The sequence below is a fragment of the Halichoerus grypus genome, chromosome 7, assembly GCF_964656455.1.
Source record: "Halichoerus grypus chromosome 7, mHalGry1.hap1.1, whole genome shotgun sequence".
NCBI classification, from domain to species: domain Eukaryota; kingdom Metazoa; phylum Chordata; class Mammalia; order Carnivora; family Phocidae; genus Halichoerus; species Halichoerus grypus.
This window is the reverse complement of record NC_135718.1, coordinates 2,793,224-2,810,984: the sequence shown is the minus strand read 5'-3', so window position 1 is coordinate 2,810,984 and position 17,761 is coordinate 2,793,224. Positions and strand designations below refer to the sequence as shown.

At 49.9% G+C, this 17,761-nt stretch overlaps 1 protein-coding gene and 1 long non-coding RNA gene across 3 annotated transcripts in view; one reads left to right on the top strand and one right to left on the bottom strand.

Moving 5' to 3' along the window:
- GLRX3 (glutaredoxin 3) overlaps positions 1-7,956 on the top strand; it is a 31,841-nt gene extending 23,885 nt beyond the window's left edge. Inside the window, exons 7-11 of one of the 2 annotated variants that reach the window (XR_013449550.1) lie at positions 64-121; positions 1,780-1,832; positions 4,419-4,458; positions 4,532-4,644; positions 7,716-7,956. Coding sequence is in view for 1 of the 2 variants with exons in the window: in XM_036120733.2 (XP_035976626.1) it covers positions 64-121; positions 1,780-1,832; positions 4,419-4,458; positions 4,552-4,644; positions 7,716-7,766 (295 nt within the window). In the remaining variant the exon portion in view is untranslated. The remainder of the gene's footprint in view (positions 1-63; positions 122-1,779; positions 1,833-4,418; positions 4,459-4,531; positions 4,645-7,715) is intronic. The other variant, XM_036120733.2, reaches the window with a different exon arrangement.
- Positions 6,802-15,745, bottom strand: LOC118553647 (uncharacterized). Its single transcript, XR_004926133.2, has 3 exons — positions 15,364-15,745; positions 10,916-11,090; positions 6,802-7,017 (listed from the first exon to the last, which is right to left on the bottom strand). It is a non-coding gene; the product is annotated as an uncharacterized LOC118553647 (long non-coding RNA).
- Positions 15,746-17,761: the final 2,016 nt, after the last annotated feature.

The following is a 17,761-nucleotide window of genomic DNA, read 5'->3' as shown; positions in this document are numbered from 1 at the left end:
GCGGAGCAAAAGTGGTGTTTAATAATTGAGCTGAGCCATTTTATATCAATTTTCTCTCTTTAGGCTCAAAGTACTGACAAATAAAGCTTCTGTGATGCTCTTTATGAAAGGCAACAAACAGGTAAAGAACTCAAAAATGGTTTTATTTGTAATTTCTTTTGATGTTAACATCTGCAACAAGGGGACACTTAAATCTTTTTTCCTAGCCATGGCTAATGAAGCTGTAGTGGCATCAGGAAGTTATCCAGGCCTTAATTGGTGCTTACGGAGATCAAACAAAGTAATCTACATTTTGCTTGACTTTATCATCAGCATCTCAGTGGGGTGCATTTCTTTCTGCTGCCAAACTTGGTCAACACTGTTCACTCTGTCCTGGTTCTGTAAGTTGCTGTCCTGGCACCATTCCAGGCTGTGGGCTCATGTAGTGGGCAGCTTGGTCCAGATACTTCCCGAGTACAGGGAGCCTCGAAGCTCTTGGAGTGTGCAGCCCTAGATCATCCTTTAAGAAGTCAGCGATGGAGAAATAAACCCCGCAGCATTGTGTGTGGTCAGTACCATTTGATGAATGGTGAAATAGTTTGGCCGTTCTTATTTATAATGGGATGGTTCCTGTAGCTTTTTGGATGAAGGTACATATTGGTTGGGCATCATTTTGAATATCAAGTTTGATAGATCACTCCCACCAACAGCTTGAGCAAAACTGATGATCATTTATATTTGGACCAAAACAGAGATCTCCAGACAGTGGGTTCTGTTACCTGTCTTTATTCTCAACCAGTTACGGAGGTGGGCAAGGGGGGACAGTGTGGTCTGTTTGGGAACAGGGGAGGCTAAAGCCCTGAGAGGTGAGGCTGATGGAACGGAGATGAGCATTTACGTTCCCCCCGGGCCCTGGTGCTGCCCAGGCCTGTGGGCCGCCTGCTTAACCTCCTTGGCTTCACTGCCCCATGTGTGAATGGACGGTGCGCCTCATGAGTCATTGAGAATGAGGTTGTGATAACTAGTGTGAGAATTAATATAACTGATATAGTGAAACCAACTAGTTAACATAACTAGTCAGTGTAACTGTTACAGTGAAGGTAATGACTAGGGAACTGGTAATAAAGGTTTCAGCATGCTGGGATCACTAGGTTAGGACCTAGATTCTTTGACTGGTTCACTAATTTTATTAAAACAAAATAGAGGAATTAATACTTCTTAGTAGGATAAAGTTATCTTTTTATGTTTTCTTGGTGATTATTTAAAGCAGATTTTTATTCTCAAAACACAGTTTTTTCTGGAAGCCCAGCCAGTATTGATACATCTTGGGAGCAGAATCTTGTGTGCTGTTAAGTTTGTGTGGTGCCTGGTCTTTCCCATGGGATTGCTGGGATTTGGGGCCTGACAAAAATGTGTCACAGTGCCGTAACCTCAAAAAAAAGTCGGTGCTCTGTAATGTAAAGATAAATTTTAAAAAATAGGAGTGACCGTTTAGTTGGGAACAGGAAGATGTGATCCCAATCATTGCAAAAAGGTTAGGTGAGTTGAGGTCATCTGTGAGAGTGAAATGGAGAAGGAACTGAACTTTGTGGAGCGTCGAGGTTCCACTCAGAGGAACGTTTGACCATAGAGCTTGCCAGGTTCCAGGACACGTGTCCTCTCTGGTGGTCAGAGCCTGAAGTGCACTGTGGCGGGTCCATGCCATCCCGGTGAGCGATGTTCCATGGGACCATGCTGGGGGGCTGCGTAGAAAATGTAATACATCTTTACTCATTTCTTTTTTTCTTTTTATAAATTTAGGAAGCAAAATGTGGATTCAGCAAACAAATTCTGGAAATACTAAATAATACTGGGTACGTAAATCCTGATTTCAAATGGTGTGTTCTGCCACTGATGCCTGTCAGTTGTTATATCTATATCCACATATTTTTATTTATTTTTGCTACAGTGTTTTGTGAATGCTTTAACTGAGACCACAATAGGATTTTCTGACGAGTGTCAACTGATTGGTAACATAAAGGAGCTTCTTAGAAGGCGATCATTAAAATAACTAGTTGTCTACTTTCCCAGAAGAAAGTCCTTAACTAAGATGCATTAAGATATTTTAAGGAAAGTGTATCAGAGGCTTTTAATTTTCCTTACAAAAATATTCTCATTTCTAAACAGTTTATGAAATGGCTAGAGCACATGTGGAGGTCGTTATGTGCATCTGAGAAGTGGGGGAAATTAAATGGCTGTGTTCATGCTTTTGATCTGCTCAGTGGCAACACTGCCAGCTAAGAAAACTGCGTTGATTTTTCTGGTTAAAAACAAAACCACTTGGTTGGAGATACTTCACCCATGTTCTATAGTTTATCAAATGTTTTGGCTTTTTTTTTCTTATTTCTTACCTCACCAGAGCTTCTATAAGTATCCTAGCCATAGCTTTAAATAGATTAATGAAACCTATGAAGTTATGGGGAAGGTAACTTTGAAATATTTAGATATTCATGGGCAGGGTTGAAAGTAGTTGAGTAGCACATGTTAAATACAACTCTAGGGACATAAAAAGCAAAATGATTGATTTCTTCAAAAGCAGATTGTGACATTTTACAGAGGAGAGTCTAGAGTCTTTTGTAGTCTGGTCTCCCGCCTGCCCCTTGCTCACCCTGCCCGAGGTTGTCGGGGAGGCCAGCTTGGTTCTGGTCGTCAGCTTTTATGGCCCCCTTTCCCCGTCTTCCTTCTGTCACAGCTCCTTGGCGTGGTACGCTCAGTCTGCCTGTCCCTCGTGACAGTGTGTCCCTCAAGGTGTCCCTCTGCAAGGTTGAGGCCAGAACAGCACAGCATTGGGCCGTCTCAGCCTGTGTGTTTGGTGGAAGGTCTCCATAACGTTGCTTTCTGCCCCCATCTGTCTAATGCTGTTTGGATTTGCAAGTCCCAGTTATCCCAGAGCAGAGGGGCTTCTTTGGAGATGGAGCCCTCCCAGCTGCAGACTTGTGATGAGCGGGACTCTTTAGCTTGAACAGACTGTGATCTTGCTGAGAGCCATCAGTCTGTGGAGAAAAAACTGCTGGCTTTGTATTCCTGCCCCTCCACTCTTACACTTTCCTTCACTGGCCCAGCGACATGCCTCGAGGGGCTGTGTGCCAAGTGTCCATTGAGGTGTGAATGGCCAACGCATCTCTTTACAAGAACTGTTCAGAGATGCGTTGGCCATTGTGACTACATGCGCACAGCTACATATACTCAGGCCCAGGACATCCTAGGTCCCTCAGATGGCTCTGTAACTTATTATTTTTATCACACTGTTCAGATTAGGATCTGCCTCCTTTAGCTCACCTTGAAGGGAGACTTCCATTGGGTCTTTTTTTTTTTTTCCCTTTCAGACATTCCTTTTTTGGTAGTTGGTGATTTATCCTGTCATCTTATTTTTTTTGACTGTTTTCTGCACCATGGACAATTTTCTTGGAAACTTGTTTACTAAGTGAACAAGATTTCCCTATGAAGGTGGTTTTGGTTTTATGAAAACTGAAATTTATTTTTTACATGTGGCATTTTCTTTGGCCAGTTTTTGGGACTGCACCTATTCCACAGTCTCCCTGTGGGAATCAGTCCGACATTCATACTAATTCCTTGATCGCACCTGATAGTGCCGTCCTTCCGAGTACCTGTGGTGGTTGGGTTTCCATGCAGTGATTTTGCATTCATTATACAAATGGTGTTCATTATGCATGCAGCCACACCACTCTCACTGGTTTATGCATACCGAGAACAGCACGTGTGCTTTGAAATCAGCTTGTTTTCACGTGGGGAAGCACAGCTCCGTGAGGTGGCATTTGTTGGCAGTGTAGTTGTCCTGCTAGTGAGCCTCCAGTCCAGCTGTGGGTGTCCCTGGGTGTCCCTGGGCCTCAGAGCTGCTCCCTCCTGCTCCCTGAGCAGTTTCTAGTAGGTCAGAGGCAGCAGCCCCAGGGATGAGGGCTGGAAACGCAGTATTAAGGATAGACTTGGGTGAACTTTGGATACAAGTCTAATCTGCGGGTTGGCACACTGCAGTTGGCCGCCGACCTCTGTAAATAAAGTTTTATTGGCGCGCAGCCACACCCACTCACGTCTGCCTTGTCAGGCCCGTTCTGTGCTGTGCAGCTGGGTGGAGCATCCGCAGCAGACCGTGGCCTGCAGGGCCCACACGTGGACTGTCCTGCCCTTGGAGACAGTTTGCTGACCCCTCTCTAACCCAATGTTGTCTAGAGAAAAATCCAGATAAATTTGTATCTTGGGCTGACTTGTTCTGTGGGGTACCTGACAGATTGAAACGTAAAGCCATTTCCATTTTTCATCGTCAATGTCAGTAGCAACAAAACTGTTTACTTTTCTTGACTGTTTTTAAAACACCAAGTAGGTTTTACAATTTTTTGTTTAATAAAACTATTGCCTATTAAAATGTTTTCTCCTTTTTGTAGTGTTGAATACGAGACATTTGATATATTGGAGGATGAAGAAGTAAGTTCTGTATTTTATGTTTCTTGTCCTTTGCCTTAGTTTTACCCATTAGGGTCTTATAGTAAGGTTTCAGAGTTCCTTTTGTTTCTGTAGGTTCGGCAGGGGTTAAAAACTTATTCAAATTGGCCCACGTACCCTCAGCTGTATGTGAAAGGGGAGCTCGTTGGAGGTCTGGATATTGTTAAGGTAAGGTCGGAGTTCATCTGGTATCCTAAAGACGGAAAATGTTGGCATGTTTGAAAATTATCATTTTATATTGAACAGTAACTATGGGGCTTCTTTGAGTGCTTTCCTCCCTGGCCTCCTGTCCAGTCACTTCTGACCTTGTGTTGCCATTTCTGTGTCTGTAGTACCGTGTTCTCTCACTGCCCCTGGTGGATCAGACTGTTCTCACCCCTTCCCTGAGCCAGTCAGATCATCCCCCTACTGTGGGGCCTTCTGCATGACCTCCTTCATCTCCGGAGGGACTGCCCACTAAGGGCCAAACTGTAACTTGGCATTCTAAGATGCTCTGATTATGGCCAAGCTCAAAATTTGATTTTTACTCCCATTTTGCTAAGTCTTCCATGTTTTTAGCTTTTCTTTCCTCATCCGTTCTGCTTTGGATAGCTGGCATGTTCCATACTTATGTTTTCTGCGTCCTTCAGGGTCCCTCTTGTTTCTGAATCGTTTATAGAAATGTTTTGCTCCTGCTCCTGAAGTTCTTCTGTCCTTTTAAATTTATATTGTATTATTTCTCGTGTTCTTTGATTTTGCCTGTGTGCACTTGCGTGATGGAGTGGAGAGGACCAGGCCGGGGGCAGGCCTGACACCCAGTGCTGCCTGGCCTGCCAGCTGTGTGACAGACCTGAGCCCACGGGCCCTGGTCCCACAGAACAGTGTGAGACTGCGGTGGGCCATCTGCCCGTCCACCTCTGGTCTCAGATGCTGCAGCTTGGTTAGGTCTGTCAGGTTGTAAGCATGTTTGGAGAATACATCTTTGATGATTAACTTACTTCTTTGGTTTACTTTCCATAAACTCTCAGTGAATTTTCAGCGGGCATGACTTTTCTCTGGGCATGCCTGCCCGATAGCACCATGGCTCTTTCTTAGCCACTCCCTCCAAGCCTCCAGCCCAGCCGGGCACCCTGGTGTTGGAGGAGGGGGGCAGTGGGCGGAGCCAGGACGGGGCCTGAGGAGGAATGCCAGGCTCCATTCGGGAAGCTCGGGCCTCCACGGAAGGTGGGGCTGCTCCAGTGTCCAGTGCTCCGGCCGGCCTTCGTCTTGCCTTGCCGCTTGGAGAACTTTCTCTGAGGGCAGATGTCTGACTTCATAAGTGGAAAGCAAGTAGTAAGTAGCGCTGCTTCTAGTTATGTTTTAAAGTAAGTTTTAGCTTCTATTTTCATATCGTGAGATGACTCAAGCCCAGTGCTGAGCGACCCCAGCTCCGTGGGCCGGACGTCTCGTCAGCACCGGCACGAGCGCCATTCCCTGCAGAGGCCGCTCACGGCTGTTCCCCCACGCAGCTCCCAGCTGCCGCAGCGTTCCCTGTTTGACTTCACACTTCTCAGGACAGGGAGAGGCAGTTTTCCTTGTAAAGTGTCTCATTCCTGGAGGAGAAAACAAGGTTTCACATAGTAGCTCTTGAATAGCCCGGAAGCAACAAAAATACAGCTGCATTTGTTATGTGATATATACTTTTTATTTGTTTACGACCCAGGCAGCCTTCCAACCCCAAATGCTCCCGAGCCTGTACTGTGTGAGTGTCATAGCCTGCGCCGGAGCTGTCGCTGACTCCGGGGAGGTAACAGTCCGTCAGCCTCATCTAATTCTGAAGCTGAGCTTCCCGGGCAGCTTCGTCGTAGGTCTGTAACGGGATGTTAGAGCGCTCTTGTTCACCTGCTAAAAACACGCATTTGGAAAGGTGTGATGCTGGTAACATTTTCCCCCAAGAAGATAGCCGGGGACAGTTAGGTTGTCACTTTGGTCTGTTTCCTGCAGAGTTCAGTTCTTCATCTTTAGTTCACTGGAAACATAAGTGATGTTCCCCTTGAGTTAATTCTGGCTGGCCTTTAAGAGCACTGAGAGCCTTTTTTGTTGAATGGTTGAATAAAGGAGTTACCCAGTGATTCAACGACTCAGTCAGTCCAGTGACCTGAGAAGAACGGCAGCGAATTTGTGGTAGGCAGTGTCCGCTTCAACCCTGCAGACTGTTCAGAGAGTGGGAATGTTTAGATCAGGTTGGCTCATGCTAGCGCTGGTGACGAGGGTCCCACCCCGTGCCAGCCACACTGCCCGTGTGCTTAGGCCATCCTCACAGCACCCTGAGATGAGGGGACACAGACGGAGAGAAGTCAGGTGAGCTGTGATGTCACAACTAGGAAAGCTGTGACGCCCGGATGCCACCTGCAGGCTGGGGGCCTCACCACGAGCCACATGGCCTCCTGCCCTCCTGGTCATGCGTCAGAAAAGTCCTGCCTGCTCCTTCTGTGCGTCGGATGTCTGCTTGTTAGCGGATCGATGGTAGGAGATCTCAAGACGTCACTGAGCGTTGTCTGAGTTTGTATGACGGGATCACACCTGTTAGGGTTTAACCAGAGAGGCGGTCAGATGGATTTTAGTGCTTTTATTGATTGATGTTCATGCTGCTTAATAATAACCTGAAAACTGACATCAAATTAAATGTTTATCTCAAACTAGAAAATCTCAGTTATCATTTATTGTCACATTTTAAATTTGATAGCTGTGGTCCAAATTTTAAATTTGAAAGATAGGAGAAAATATTTCTGGATTTTTCCGTCTTTTTAGCGGTTTTTGGCCTTTCCGTGTACACTTTGTACTAGTACTGTGGCCTTTCCGGGCTGGGTTGAAATCGTGACCCCGTGTGCCGCCCGTGGGGCTGCGGGTGTCAATGTGCATCGCACTTGAGTGGCCTCGAACAGCACATTGCTGCTTTCTTCCACGTTTGTGTTTGCACGTTACTCACAGTTGTCCCCCCCGTTTATTGCTGTTTAGACAGGAGGCTGTAATTGTTGTGTGCGTTAATGCTGAACAGTCTTGGTTTCTGAATGCCTTTTAACTTCAATTTTGTAATCTGATAGTGCGCTCAGTTTTTATGGCGTGATATTTGGTTTCAGTGTATTGGTAGACTGGAGTTTTATTCCAGTCCAGTATTTCTTCTGGTTCTCGGATTCGGGTGCAATCTGGGATGGTTCGGAGGTTTCCATTTTTCATCTCTATGCATACATGTTATTTTTGCTTTCTGTTTTCGTTGTTAGGAACTGAGAGACAACGGTGAGCTGCTGCCAGTGCTGAAAGGAGAGAACTAGGGACTGTTACGCTCGGTGCCTGACTGCTGCAGGAAACCGTCACAGCGGGGCCGCTCACGACTCCTTTCTCAGACTGCTGCGCACCCAGTTAGGCTCGGTGTATCCCACCAGCTCGTGCTAAATACATGTATGTTTTGTTTGTTTTTCATCAAACCAGTATGCAATAAACATCTTCAAATCCGATTAAAAATACTTGTGTAAAACTGTCTTTTTTATAGTGATGTTAAATATATAGTAATTAACCTACTTTAAATTTCTTTTTCATACTCTGTGGGCACCTTGTAGCAGCTAAGAAATAGGCAGGCTTCAGAAGATGCAGAAGGTTGATGGCGTCTGAAATCCACAGTCATACTTAGAACAGCTCATATACCAAACCAGTGGCTCCCCTCAATGGCCAAAGATCTCTTTACAGCTTGGAAAAATTCAACTGAAAATGTGTTCCCGACCGCATCCCTGCGCGTGGCTCCGGTGAGATTGCAGAGGCGACGTAGGGCTCAGCAGATTTGGAGGCTCGTTTCAGAAGGTACCAGGGGCGTGTTAGCAAGCGGCAGCTCAGAGGAAGATGGGCTCTCCTGAGTGTGTTCCTGCCCTCACGCTCTTCACGACAGGGAGAAGAACGGGGCATGAGGGTGCCGTCAGGGTGTTACGCACCACAATTTAATCATTCTATCAGAAGCGCTGATTTAGCCCTTACATAGGCTGAGAACATCCTGAGGTCCATGAAAATTTCAACAGTAGTTTAGATCCTGAATCTCACACGTTTAAAAAATAGTTGCCCCATTAGGCCTTTGTTGGGTGCACTTTAAGCCGGTGGCTGAATTCGCCTCCACGGTTCTTAGACTTCAGTGCCCGTGACACATGTCCCCCTCATTAGGTTCTCCCAGCTTGTCGGTCTGGGCGGTTGAGGCTCCACAGAAGTGTCTGGCAGTAGAGTAAGGAACGGGGTGCAAAAGTCAGCAGTTTCCATGAGAAACCAGAGGGAAGTTAGCCTCTCACCGGGGCTCGAGCACCCGGCTGTCCCCTTGCTTCGTTTGATTGTGTGCAGGAGGATGCTGACTTCTGTTGTGTGTATGTGACCGAGGGCAGTCTGCACAAAACCTGAAAGCTGACATGGCCTCATGCTTCCTGTAGGAGGACGACATCTGTCATGGGGGCTTTCCTTGCCAGTGTGTGTAATTAGATGGGTCTCCTTTGGGCACTGGTCCGTGAATTTCTTTTTTCCATTTAAAACAAATCATTGCTTAAGTGAAACCTTTAAAATGTAGATGGAAATGGAATCGTAACAAACTCTAGTAAGTCACTGACGGATGCTGTGAACCACAGAGGAGGAGTTCGTAATTTTCTTGTATCCTGTGTCCCACACTGAAAGCATTGCATCGTGCTTTCGTGATTTGTGCTCTGTCTCCAAGTGCCACCTGTCAACAAGCCAGCTTTTAGCTTTACCTTATCCTAAGCAACAATATCTTTATCATTGCAGATTTGATAAACTAGTTTTTTTCCTTATGCACATTTAAATAAACACGATGCATACATTTTAACAGACGCCCATCTCCAATTTGGGAACTACTGTTCTGGTCTAGGGTGGTGGTTCTGATAACGTAAATGCTTGCACATTGTAGGATGGCTTTCCCTTCCCGTGGGTGCTTTGCATGATGTGAAACTTTGGTGGTGTCATCCTTGAGTATCACAGGTTGAGTTAGGGTGAGTGTTCAGAGTTTTCGGGGAGTTGTCACTTGGTTAAACTCTGTAAATGGTTGGCTCCAGGAGTGTTGGGAGTGGCAGGCGTGCATATTTCTGTCTAATAGGTGTTTCCAGCTAGACATTGGGAAGGTCAGAGATCTTGTTCATGCAAACTGATTTATAGCTATTCCTAACCTGATTTTATTAGGTATATTTTAGGAGCAAGGCAAGCGATTCTGGGGCCCAACCGAACTTCAAGTTCCGTAGGCAATCCCAGATCCAGTATTCTAATAAAAATGGAGCCTACCCGGGGGCGCCTGGGTGGCTCAGTTGGTTAAGCGACTGCCTTCGGCTCAGGTCATGATCCTGGAGTCCCTGGATCGAGTCCCGCATCGGGCTCCCTGCTCGGCAGGGAGTCTGCTTCTCCCTCTGACCCTCCCCCCTCTCATGTGCTCGCTCTCTCTCATTCTCTCTCTCTCAAATAAATAAATAAAATCTTTAAAAAAAAAAAAAAAAAAAATGGAGCCTACCCTTGTAGTAATGTTTTGTTAAAATTGAAATCCTCTCTCTTTCCCATCTACAAATCCTAGAGAAAGTTGTTCCCAGTGCTTGAGAGACCGTTGAGCCCCCAAAGTAAGGTGACCGTGTCATTGGGATGTTGCCCCGTAAAAGCTTTGTTGGGAGCTTGTGGTGGGAGGGACTCCAGGTAGGTGCTGTGGGAGGGTTTTAGTGAGTTTGGATGTTTTGGAGGAGTAGGGGTGTGCGTCTGGGTAGCAGGGTCCTCTGCACATCCCAGCTCTACCTGTTAAGCTGCCTCCCTGTGCTTGAGTTTCCTTATAAAATGGAGCTCATCGTGGGGCCCTGAGGGGCTGTGACAGGCGGTTAAATCTGCAGGGTGCAAGGGGTAGCCGGTGTGACTGGCCTGTTAGCCCCATCCTCAGGATTGCACGTCCAGAAAGGCCTGGAGGAAGGGCAGGTAACTCCTCTTGTCCAGGCTGGAGGTAACTTCAAGGGAAGAGTTCTTAGGGACTTGGCATCCACCTGGGGAGATAAGCCTGGAGGAAGGGACTCCTCCCCCCCATTTTTTAAGCTCTGATTTTGTTTCATAACCAAAAATGGGGAAAAAAAAACAATGAGAGGAGTTGGGAATTCTGTGCAGGGAGGAATGCAGGAAGGTCCAAACTTGCTCAAGGGTGTAGCCGTAGGGTTGGAGCTGGGGTCCCCCTCCAGGATTGTGTTTCCCCAAGGCTTCTGAAGCCCACTGCTGCCATGAGGCCTCCCCAGTGAGGGTGTGCAATTAAATTGCCTTTATGTGCCTGGGAGGAATGCTGGCTGCTCTCACTGGAGCTGCCCTTCTGCTGGGTAATCCTTCCTCCTTGCTGCACCGAGTGACTCTAAGTCTGAACACTGACTTGAAGGAGGCCTAGTAGGCAAATGTGTTGAAAGTTGCTATAATAATGTAAATGTACCTTGTGAAGAGAACAGGATGGAGGGTTGGCTCGCCCACATGGCAGCTTAGCCGTTTTCGTGTCACGTGGGACAGCGGAGCCTTGCGGAGTCGGGAACCCAAGGCCCCATCCATCTTGACTGATGGCTGACTTGCTCAAGAAGGATGAAAACAGTGGTTTTCCATTTTCAATAAATCTAATTGAGGAGTTGGGAAATTGAGATGGATTTTTTTATCTATATTTTTTATTTGAGACTGATTTTTAAAAGCATGTTTTTATAAATAGAAAACTCTCATTTTAATAACTTAAAACTGCACTGTAGTCATGAAAAGTCTAATTGATCAGTAAAACAATTGCGGTACATTTGAAGCGCCTGACTTAGGTCATCATCCCTTGTCTCCCTGGAAGGCATCATACAGACTGACCTGCCCTGTGGTCAGAGGAGAAGTTAAAAGCTTAAGATTGAAATATGAAACACGATTTCTGATTTAATTTTTAATTAAAATCCGTTTTCTTAAATTTGACAATTGGTAATTGTTACCAAAATCCAAACTTTTTTTTTCCTAAGGAAAAGTAATTTGGTTCTTTGCAGATAAATTCATTTTTTTATACCTGTTTCAGATGTTGGGTTCTGGGAATGGACAGAAGTTGAAATAACTTACCAACGCGCCTTTCACTGGAATGGGTAGTTCCAAAGACAAGGTTTCATAACTGGTATCCCCACCCTGGTTCAGAATCTTGGCTTCCCTCCTCCCCCGCCATGGAGCTTTGTCTGCTACCTACAGATGTTCAGATTCAAAGGACCTCAGGGACAGGGAGGCACCCAACCAGGAGGGTGACCGGGGACGCCTGTGTGCTGGGGGTGCCTGGGCTTCCTGCGTGCTGGCTCATCTCGGGCTGAGCATCCTTTGTGGAAGGACTCCTGTGTGTTTATGTTACTGCAAGCTTCCAGGGCCAGGAGCTAGAATTTGAGCCAGGACCCTGATCCCAGCCCCGAGGCTGTGCTTTGAGCAGGCCACACGTCACAGGAGGCCACGTCAGCGAGTTTCCTTGCAGAAGTCTGGCTTCTGAAATGACATAGCAGTTTTACATCCATTTTAGGAGGATTGTGGCTTTTTAAAAATTGTCAGGACCCAAATAGCAAATTGGGACCGTAAAAGGCTTCTATACCCCCATACCTTTATCTAAATGGTTATCGTTTGTAGATCATATTAATCTTTCCTTGAAACACCGAATTTTATCTGAGGAAGTTACAAGTCTCCCATAGGAACTCCTCCAGGGAGAGCCTGCCCTTTCCGGGGGTCACCAGGGGGACGCCTGCCTTGTGGTCCTGGTAAGGGTTCCTCTGGGAGCATGTGTTCCCCTCAGACAACAGTCTAGCCTCTCAACAAGGCCTTGGACCTGGATGTGGACACCTGTTCAGGAAGAAGGGACACATGGTATTTTTATAGGAGTTAAATTTACTGTTTTATACTATTGTTCTGTGTGTTGTATTTTACAAAAAGGACCATGACATAAACAGGGAAGGAGGTTGCATGTTCTCAAAGAGCCCCTCCCTCCTGAAGGAGAGCTGGAGGTGGTTGCCCGTGGGCACAGTGCGGGGGTTTCCAGGTCAGCCTCTGTGCCAAACAACCTGGCCCTCCATTCCCAAGGGAGCGCATTGCTGTTGAGTAAGAGAATGCTCTCCAAGGCGTGTCCTGCCCCTGGGAAGGAGCCCGCTGCATCACTTGGGTGGGGCCTGAGCGCTGGGCCAGCTGCGTAATTCCCAGAGCCCCCTGCAGAATGAAAACTTGGGACCCTCGTTCAAAAAGCAGGAAAGGGGCGCCTGGGTAGCTACTTGGTTATGTGGCTGCCTTCAGCTCAGGTCATGATCTCAGGGTCCTGGGATTGAGCCCCTCCCCCTTCGGCAGGGCTCAGCAGGGAGTAGGCTTCTCCCTCTGCCCCTCCCCCTGCTTGTGCTCTCTCTCTCTTAAATAAATAAAATCTTAAAAAATAAAACAAACCTAAAATAAAAAGCAGGGAAAAAGTGCCCTTAGAGGTGCTAAAATATAAAGCTTTTTTAGTTTTTAGTTTTTAAAATTCGCAATTTAACATTCTAAGTAAAGTTAAAAATTATTAGCACGAATCCATTTTTCTTTATATCACGCAATGGTGCTTTTAGATGCAAATGCAGGAGCATTTGACATGTACGGGGCGCACACCTGACATCAGGGTTTGTTTCCCATAGCTCATGCATGCGTGTGTGTTGTTACTAGAACGCTGGAAATGCTGCATGGTACCAAACTTTCTGTTTCACTTCTTGATTGGTGCACCTTCTCTCAATGCTCCACCTTCAGTGTGTGATGAGGGAGGAGGAGGAGGAGTGGGGTGCCCCCTCTTTCCCCCCGTCAGGCTCACCATACGTGGCTGGCTAGCACAGGGGTGACAAGTCAGAAGGGACAGGGTTCCTTGGTCATCTATTTCTTAGACTGCTGTTGCCTTCTTTCTGTGCACGAAGCAAGTGCTGGTTTGAACGGAAAGCATGGTGGTTTGGGGCAGCATGCTTCCCGTTACTCCGTCATAGGCGTCACAAGCTCACCTGGACTTGCTCTGAGTCCCGCTGGTCTCCCGCGCGCTGGGGCCGCTGGGATCTTGGGCTCACGGGGCATCAGGCATAGCTGTGTGTGGGTGGGGTGGTGGGGAGAACAGGGGGACCTGCATGGCATCACACGCGTTTCTTCTCACGGGCACGCTCCATTATCCCATTACACTTCACATACAAAACACAGGTGCAAAGGTAAAATCAGAATTTCCAGGCGACAGAGCACGAAGCTAGCGTGGGCCCTTCTGAGTGCAGGGCTGTGCCAGGCCCACGCGGACTGCCCTGCTTCAGAGCGGGCGGTCTGAGCAGTGGCAAGGGCTGGGGATCAATCCCTGACTGCCTGCTGTGTCCTGGAGATGCTGTTCAAGAGCCACTTAGTGTAACCACTGCCCTGCTAAGGAACCTTCTCTCCGAACTTGATCAAAACTGTTCACTAGAGAAACGACCCCATCACCCCCAACAAGGTCGCACTGTCCTCCGTGTGAATTCCTGCGTTAATGATTCCCTGAACAACAGCGAACTCTTACCTGGTGTGAAGGCGTCAGCTACTGCCCTAAATAACTGAGGCGGTCAACCACTGAATTCTCACACCGACCCCAACCTGTAGGCATCGTCAACCCCGGTTTGCAGATGGGGAAACTGAGGTGAAAGAACTGGTCCAGGTCCCATGGTACCAGGTGGACCTGGGATATGGCCCCGGGTCCTCTGGTTCCAGAGTCCAGCTTCAGCTTGCGGAGACACTGAATAGGCCCCGTCCTCTCTGAGTCGGGGGGCAGGAGGGCGCTGGGCAGGGCGGAGGGCTGGCCTGCGCGCGGGCCAGGGACGGTCCGAATGTGTCCAGAGCTGTTCAGGAGGTCGGGGCCAGGACTAGCTTCCCTGCTTCCATCAGGAGGGAGAACTGATGATCACAGGAGCTGCCCTCATGGACGGCCGGGCGCTGGACGCACAGCCCGCACCATTGAGAAACTGCCGAGGACCCAGCACAACGGGTACCCCAGGTACTGTTTTTGCCGTGGGGAATCAGGTTCAGACATTTGCCGACGTCGGTAACCAGAGTTGTTGAGCCAGGGTTCCAATCAGGCTCCACGCCTGCCCCTCCTGGACACAGGGAGCGGTCATCCTCCTTAGCAAGTGTTGCGCTCAGGGCTGGGATGGGGGACCAGGGCCTGGCTGAGGCTAAGTCCTGGCAGAGGGCTGCCCTAGCGCGTGTGGTCAGAGGGAGCCCCTCGGCTCAGGGCAAGCGCCGTCCCGCCTCGGGCGGGAGCTCCTGGGTCCCCGACGGGCAAGGCCCCTGGGGCAGCCTGGGGAGCCGGCGGCACTTCGGGAGCAAACCTCTAATCCTGTGCGCAAACACCGAAGTTCTAAATCCAGTGAAAGAAACCTTACGATGCATGCTGTCCTCTTATCTTGACAAATGCCCCCGCTAGGACCTGGAGGACTGCATTTGAATTTAGAATCATCAGTGCTGGGAGGGCCGCCCTGCGCCCGCCCCCACCCTCCCCACCTGCGGGTGCCGTCGGCGCCTCCAGGCCCGGCGCACAGTGCGCGCCCCAGCCGGGCGGCCGAGCTCTGTGCGCAGGCTCCGGGTCCGAGTGCGGAGGGAGTGCGCAGGCCCCGGCCCCCGCCCCTCGCCCCCGCCCCCAGGCCCGATCCAGGCGCGCCAACTTTCTTGAGCGGCCGGCTCCGGGCACGCCCCACTTCTGGAGGGGTCGGTGCCAGTGCGAGCACCTCCTGGGGAGGTAAGTCCCACTGCGCCCCCCTCCCTAAGGGCCGGTCAGAGTGCGCCCCCCCAGGGGTCCCGGAGCCGGCGCGTCCCCCCCATGCGGTCTTGCGCGCGTGTGCGACTGGCCCGCAGGCTCCTCCCAGGGAAGCGCGCCGCCGCCGGTACCTGGAACCAGATGTCGGGGTCCGAGCGGGTCGCGAGCCTTGCCCATGTGGGGTCCCTGCCCCTGACCCCAGCGTGCCGCGGTCGCAGGGTCTCCAGGGGCGCCCGTCTGCCTCCAGGCCCAGGGAGGGTGACGGCGGGCGGTGATGCTGAGCTTTCCAGCCCGCGCGGCCGGGCAGAGGCCCTGGGTGACCTCGGAGGGACCGGGCCGGGGCGCGAACTGCCACGTCCGGAAAGAGTCAGAACCTCTCAAGCCTCAGTTCCCGCGAGTGCAAAACGGCCCGGCCAGTGCTCCCGCTCCCCGGCTGCTGCTGGGTCGGAGCTGTCAGCGCGAGGGCAGCCCCGGCGGGGGGCCTCCACGTCGGCCGCGGACCTCCAGGCCGGCGGAGGCGGCGCGTGTCCACGCGGGGGCGCTGCGCATCACGCTCCGAACAGGCCCGCGCCGCCTGCGGGGCGGCTACCAGACACCAGGGGGCGTGCGAGGGCCGAGGAGCGCGCAGCAGCCGGCCCCCCGGAGCCCGGAGCGCGCCGCGCCGCGCCGTGAGCGCGCCCGCGGGACAGGAGTCCAGGGCGTCCCTGGCTTCCGGGAGCGCGCCCCGCGCACCTGTGCGGAGGTCCTCTGTGGCTCACGTCGTGGTGCGGCGCCGGACAGCTGGGCCCTGGGGGCCGCCGGGGGTCGGGGCGGCAGGGGAGCCCCGCAGGGCGGGCGCACTAGACCTCGGCCCCGGCTCCGCGGATGACCCGCCTCCAGCGCGGGCGGCCAGTCGGCGCGGGGCGTGCGTTTGTGCGGGTGAGACGCCTGTGGACGCGGCCGCGGCCTCCCCCGGACCGTGCACTGTGTCCGGACAGCCCACCCCGCGCCCCTCACTCCGCTGCGCAGGGGACCGCAGGCCGCCGTGGGCTGGGCTCCCCGCAGGGGCTTCCTGTGGCTAAGCCCCCTGAAACCGTCACGTCCCCTCAAAGCGGGCAGCCGAGGGCCTGGGGAACAGTGGGGACCATTTGAGTTTAGATTTTTATTTTATTTTTTTATTTTTAGGAAAGGCACTTTTTTAAAAAAGCTTTTATTTATTTATTTTTAAGAGCGAGAGAGGGAGAGCACAAGCAGGGGGAGCGGTGAGCAGGGAGCCCGACGCGGGGCTCGATCCCAGGACCCTGGGACCATGACCTGAGCCGAAGGCAGACGCTTAACGACTGAGCCACCCAGGCGCCCCGAATTTCTTATCATTAATGAGCCAATATTGATACATCATTATTAGCTGAAGTCCATACTTTTCCAGATTCCCTTAGTTTTTACCTCATGTCCTTTTTCTGCCCCAGGATCCCACATAGCACTTCATTATCGTGTCTCCTAGGCACCTCCTGTCTGTGACAGCCTTTCAGACTGGCTTGTTTTTTTTTTTTCTTCTTCTTTTTAAATTAATTTAATTTTATTATGTTATGTTAGTCACTATACATTACATCATTAGTTTTTGACGTAGTGTTCCATGATTCCTTGTTTGCGTATAACACCCAGTGCTCCATGTGCTACGTGCCCTCCTTAATACCCATCACCAGGCTAACCCATCCCCCCACCCTCCTCCCCTCTAGAACCCTGTTTGTTTCTCAGAGTCCATAGTCTCTCATGGTTCGTCTCCCCCTCCGATTCCCCCCCTTCATTTTTCCCTTCCTGCTATCTTTTTTTTTTTTTTTTAACATATAACGTATTATTTGTTTCAGAGGTACAGGTCTGTGATTCAACAGTCTTGCACAATTCACAGTGCTCACCATAGCACATACCCTCCCCAGTGTCCATCACCCAGCCACCCCATCCCTCCCACCCCCCACCACTCCAGCAACCCTCAGTTTGTTTCCTGAGATTAACTCTCTTATGGTTTGTCTCCCTCTCTGGTTTCATCTTTTTCCTCCGTTCCCCTATGATCCTCTGTCTTGTTTCTCAAATTCTTCATATCAGGGAGATCATATGATACTTGTCGTTCTCTGATTGACTTATTTCACGTAGCATAATACCTTCTACTTCCATCCACGTCATTGCAAATGGCAAGATTTCGTGTTTTTTGATGGCTGCATAATATTCCATTGTATATATATACCACATCTTCTTTATCCATTCATCTGTCGATGGACATCTTGGTTCTTTCCATAGTTTGGCTATTGTGGACATTGCTGCTATAAATACTGGGGTGCATGTACCCCTTCGGATCCCTACATTTGTATCTTTGGGGTAAATACCCAGTAGTGCAATTGCGGGGTCGTAGGGTAGCTCTATTTTCAACTTTGTGAGGAACCTCCATACTGTTTTCCAGAGTGGCAGCTCCAGCTTGCATTCCCACCAACAGTGTAGGAGGGTTCCCCTTTCTCCGCATCCTCGCCAACATCTGTCCTTTCCTGACTTGTCAATTTT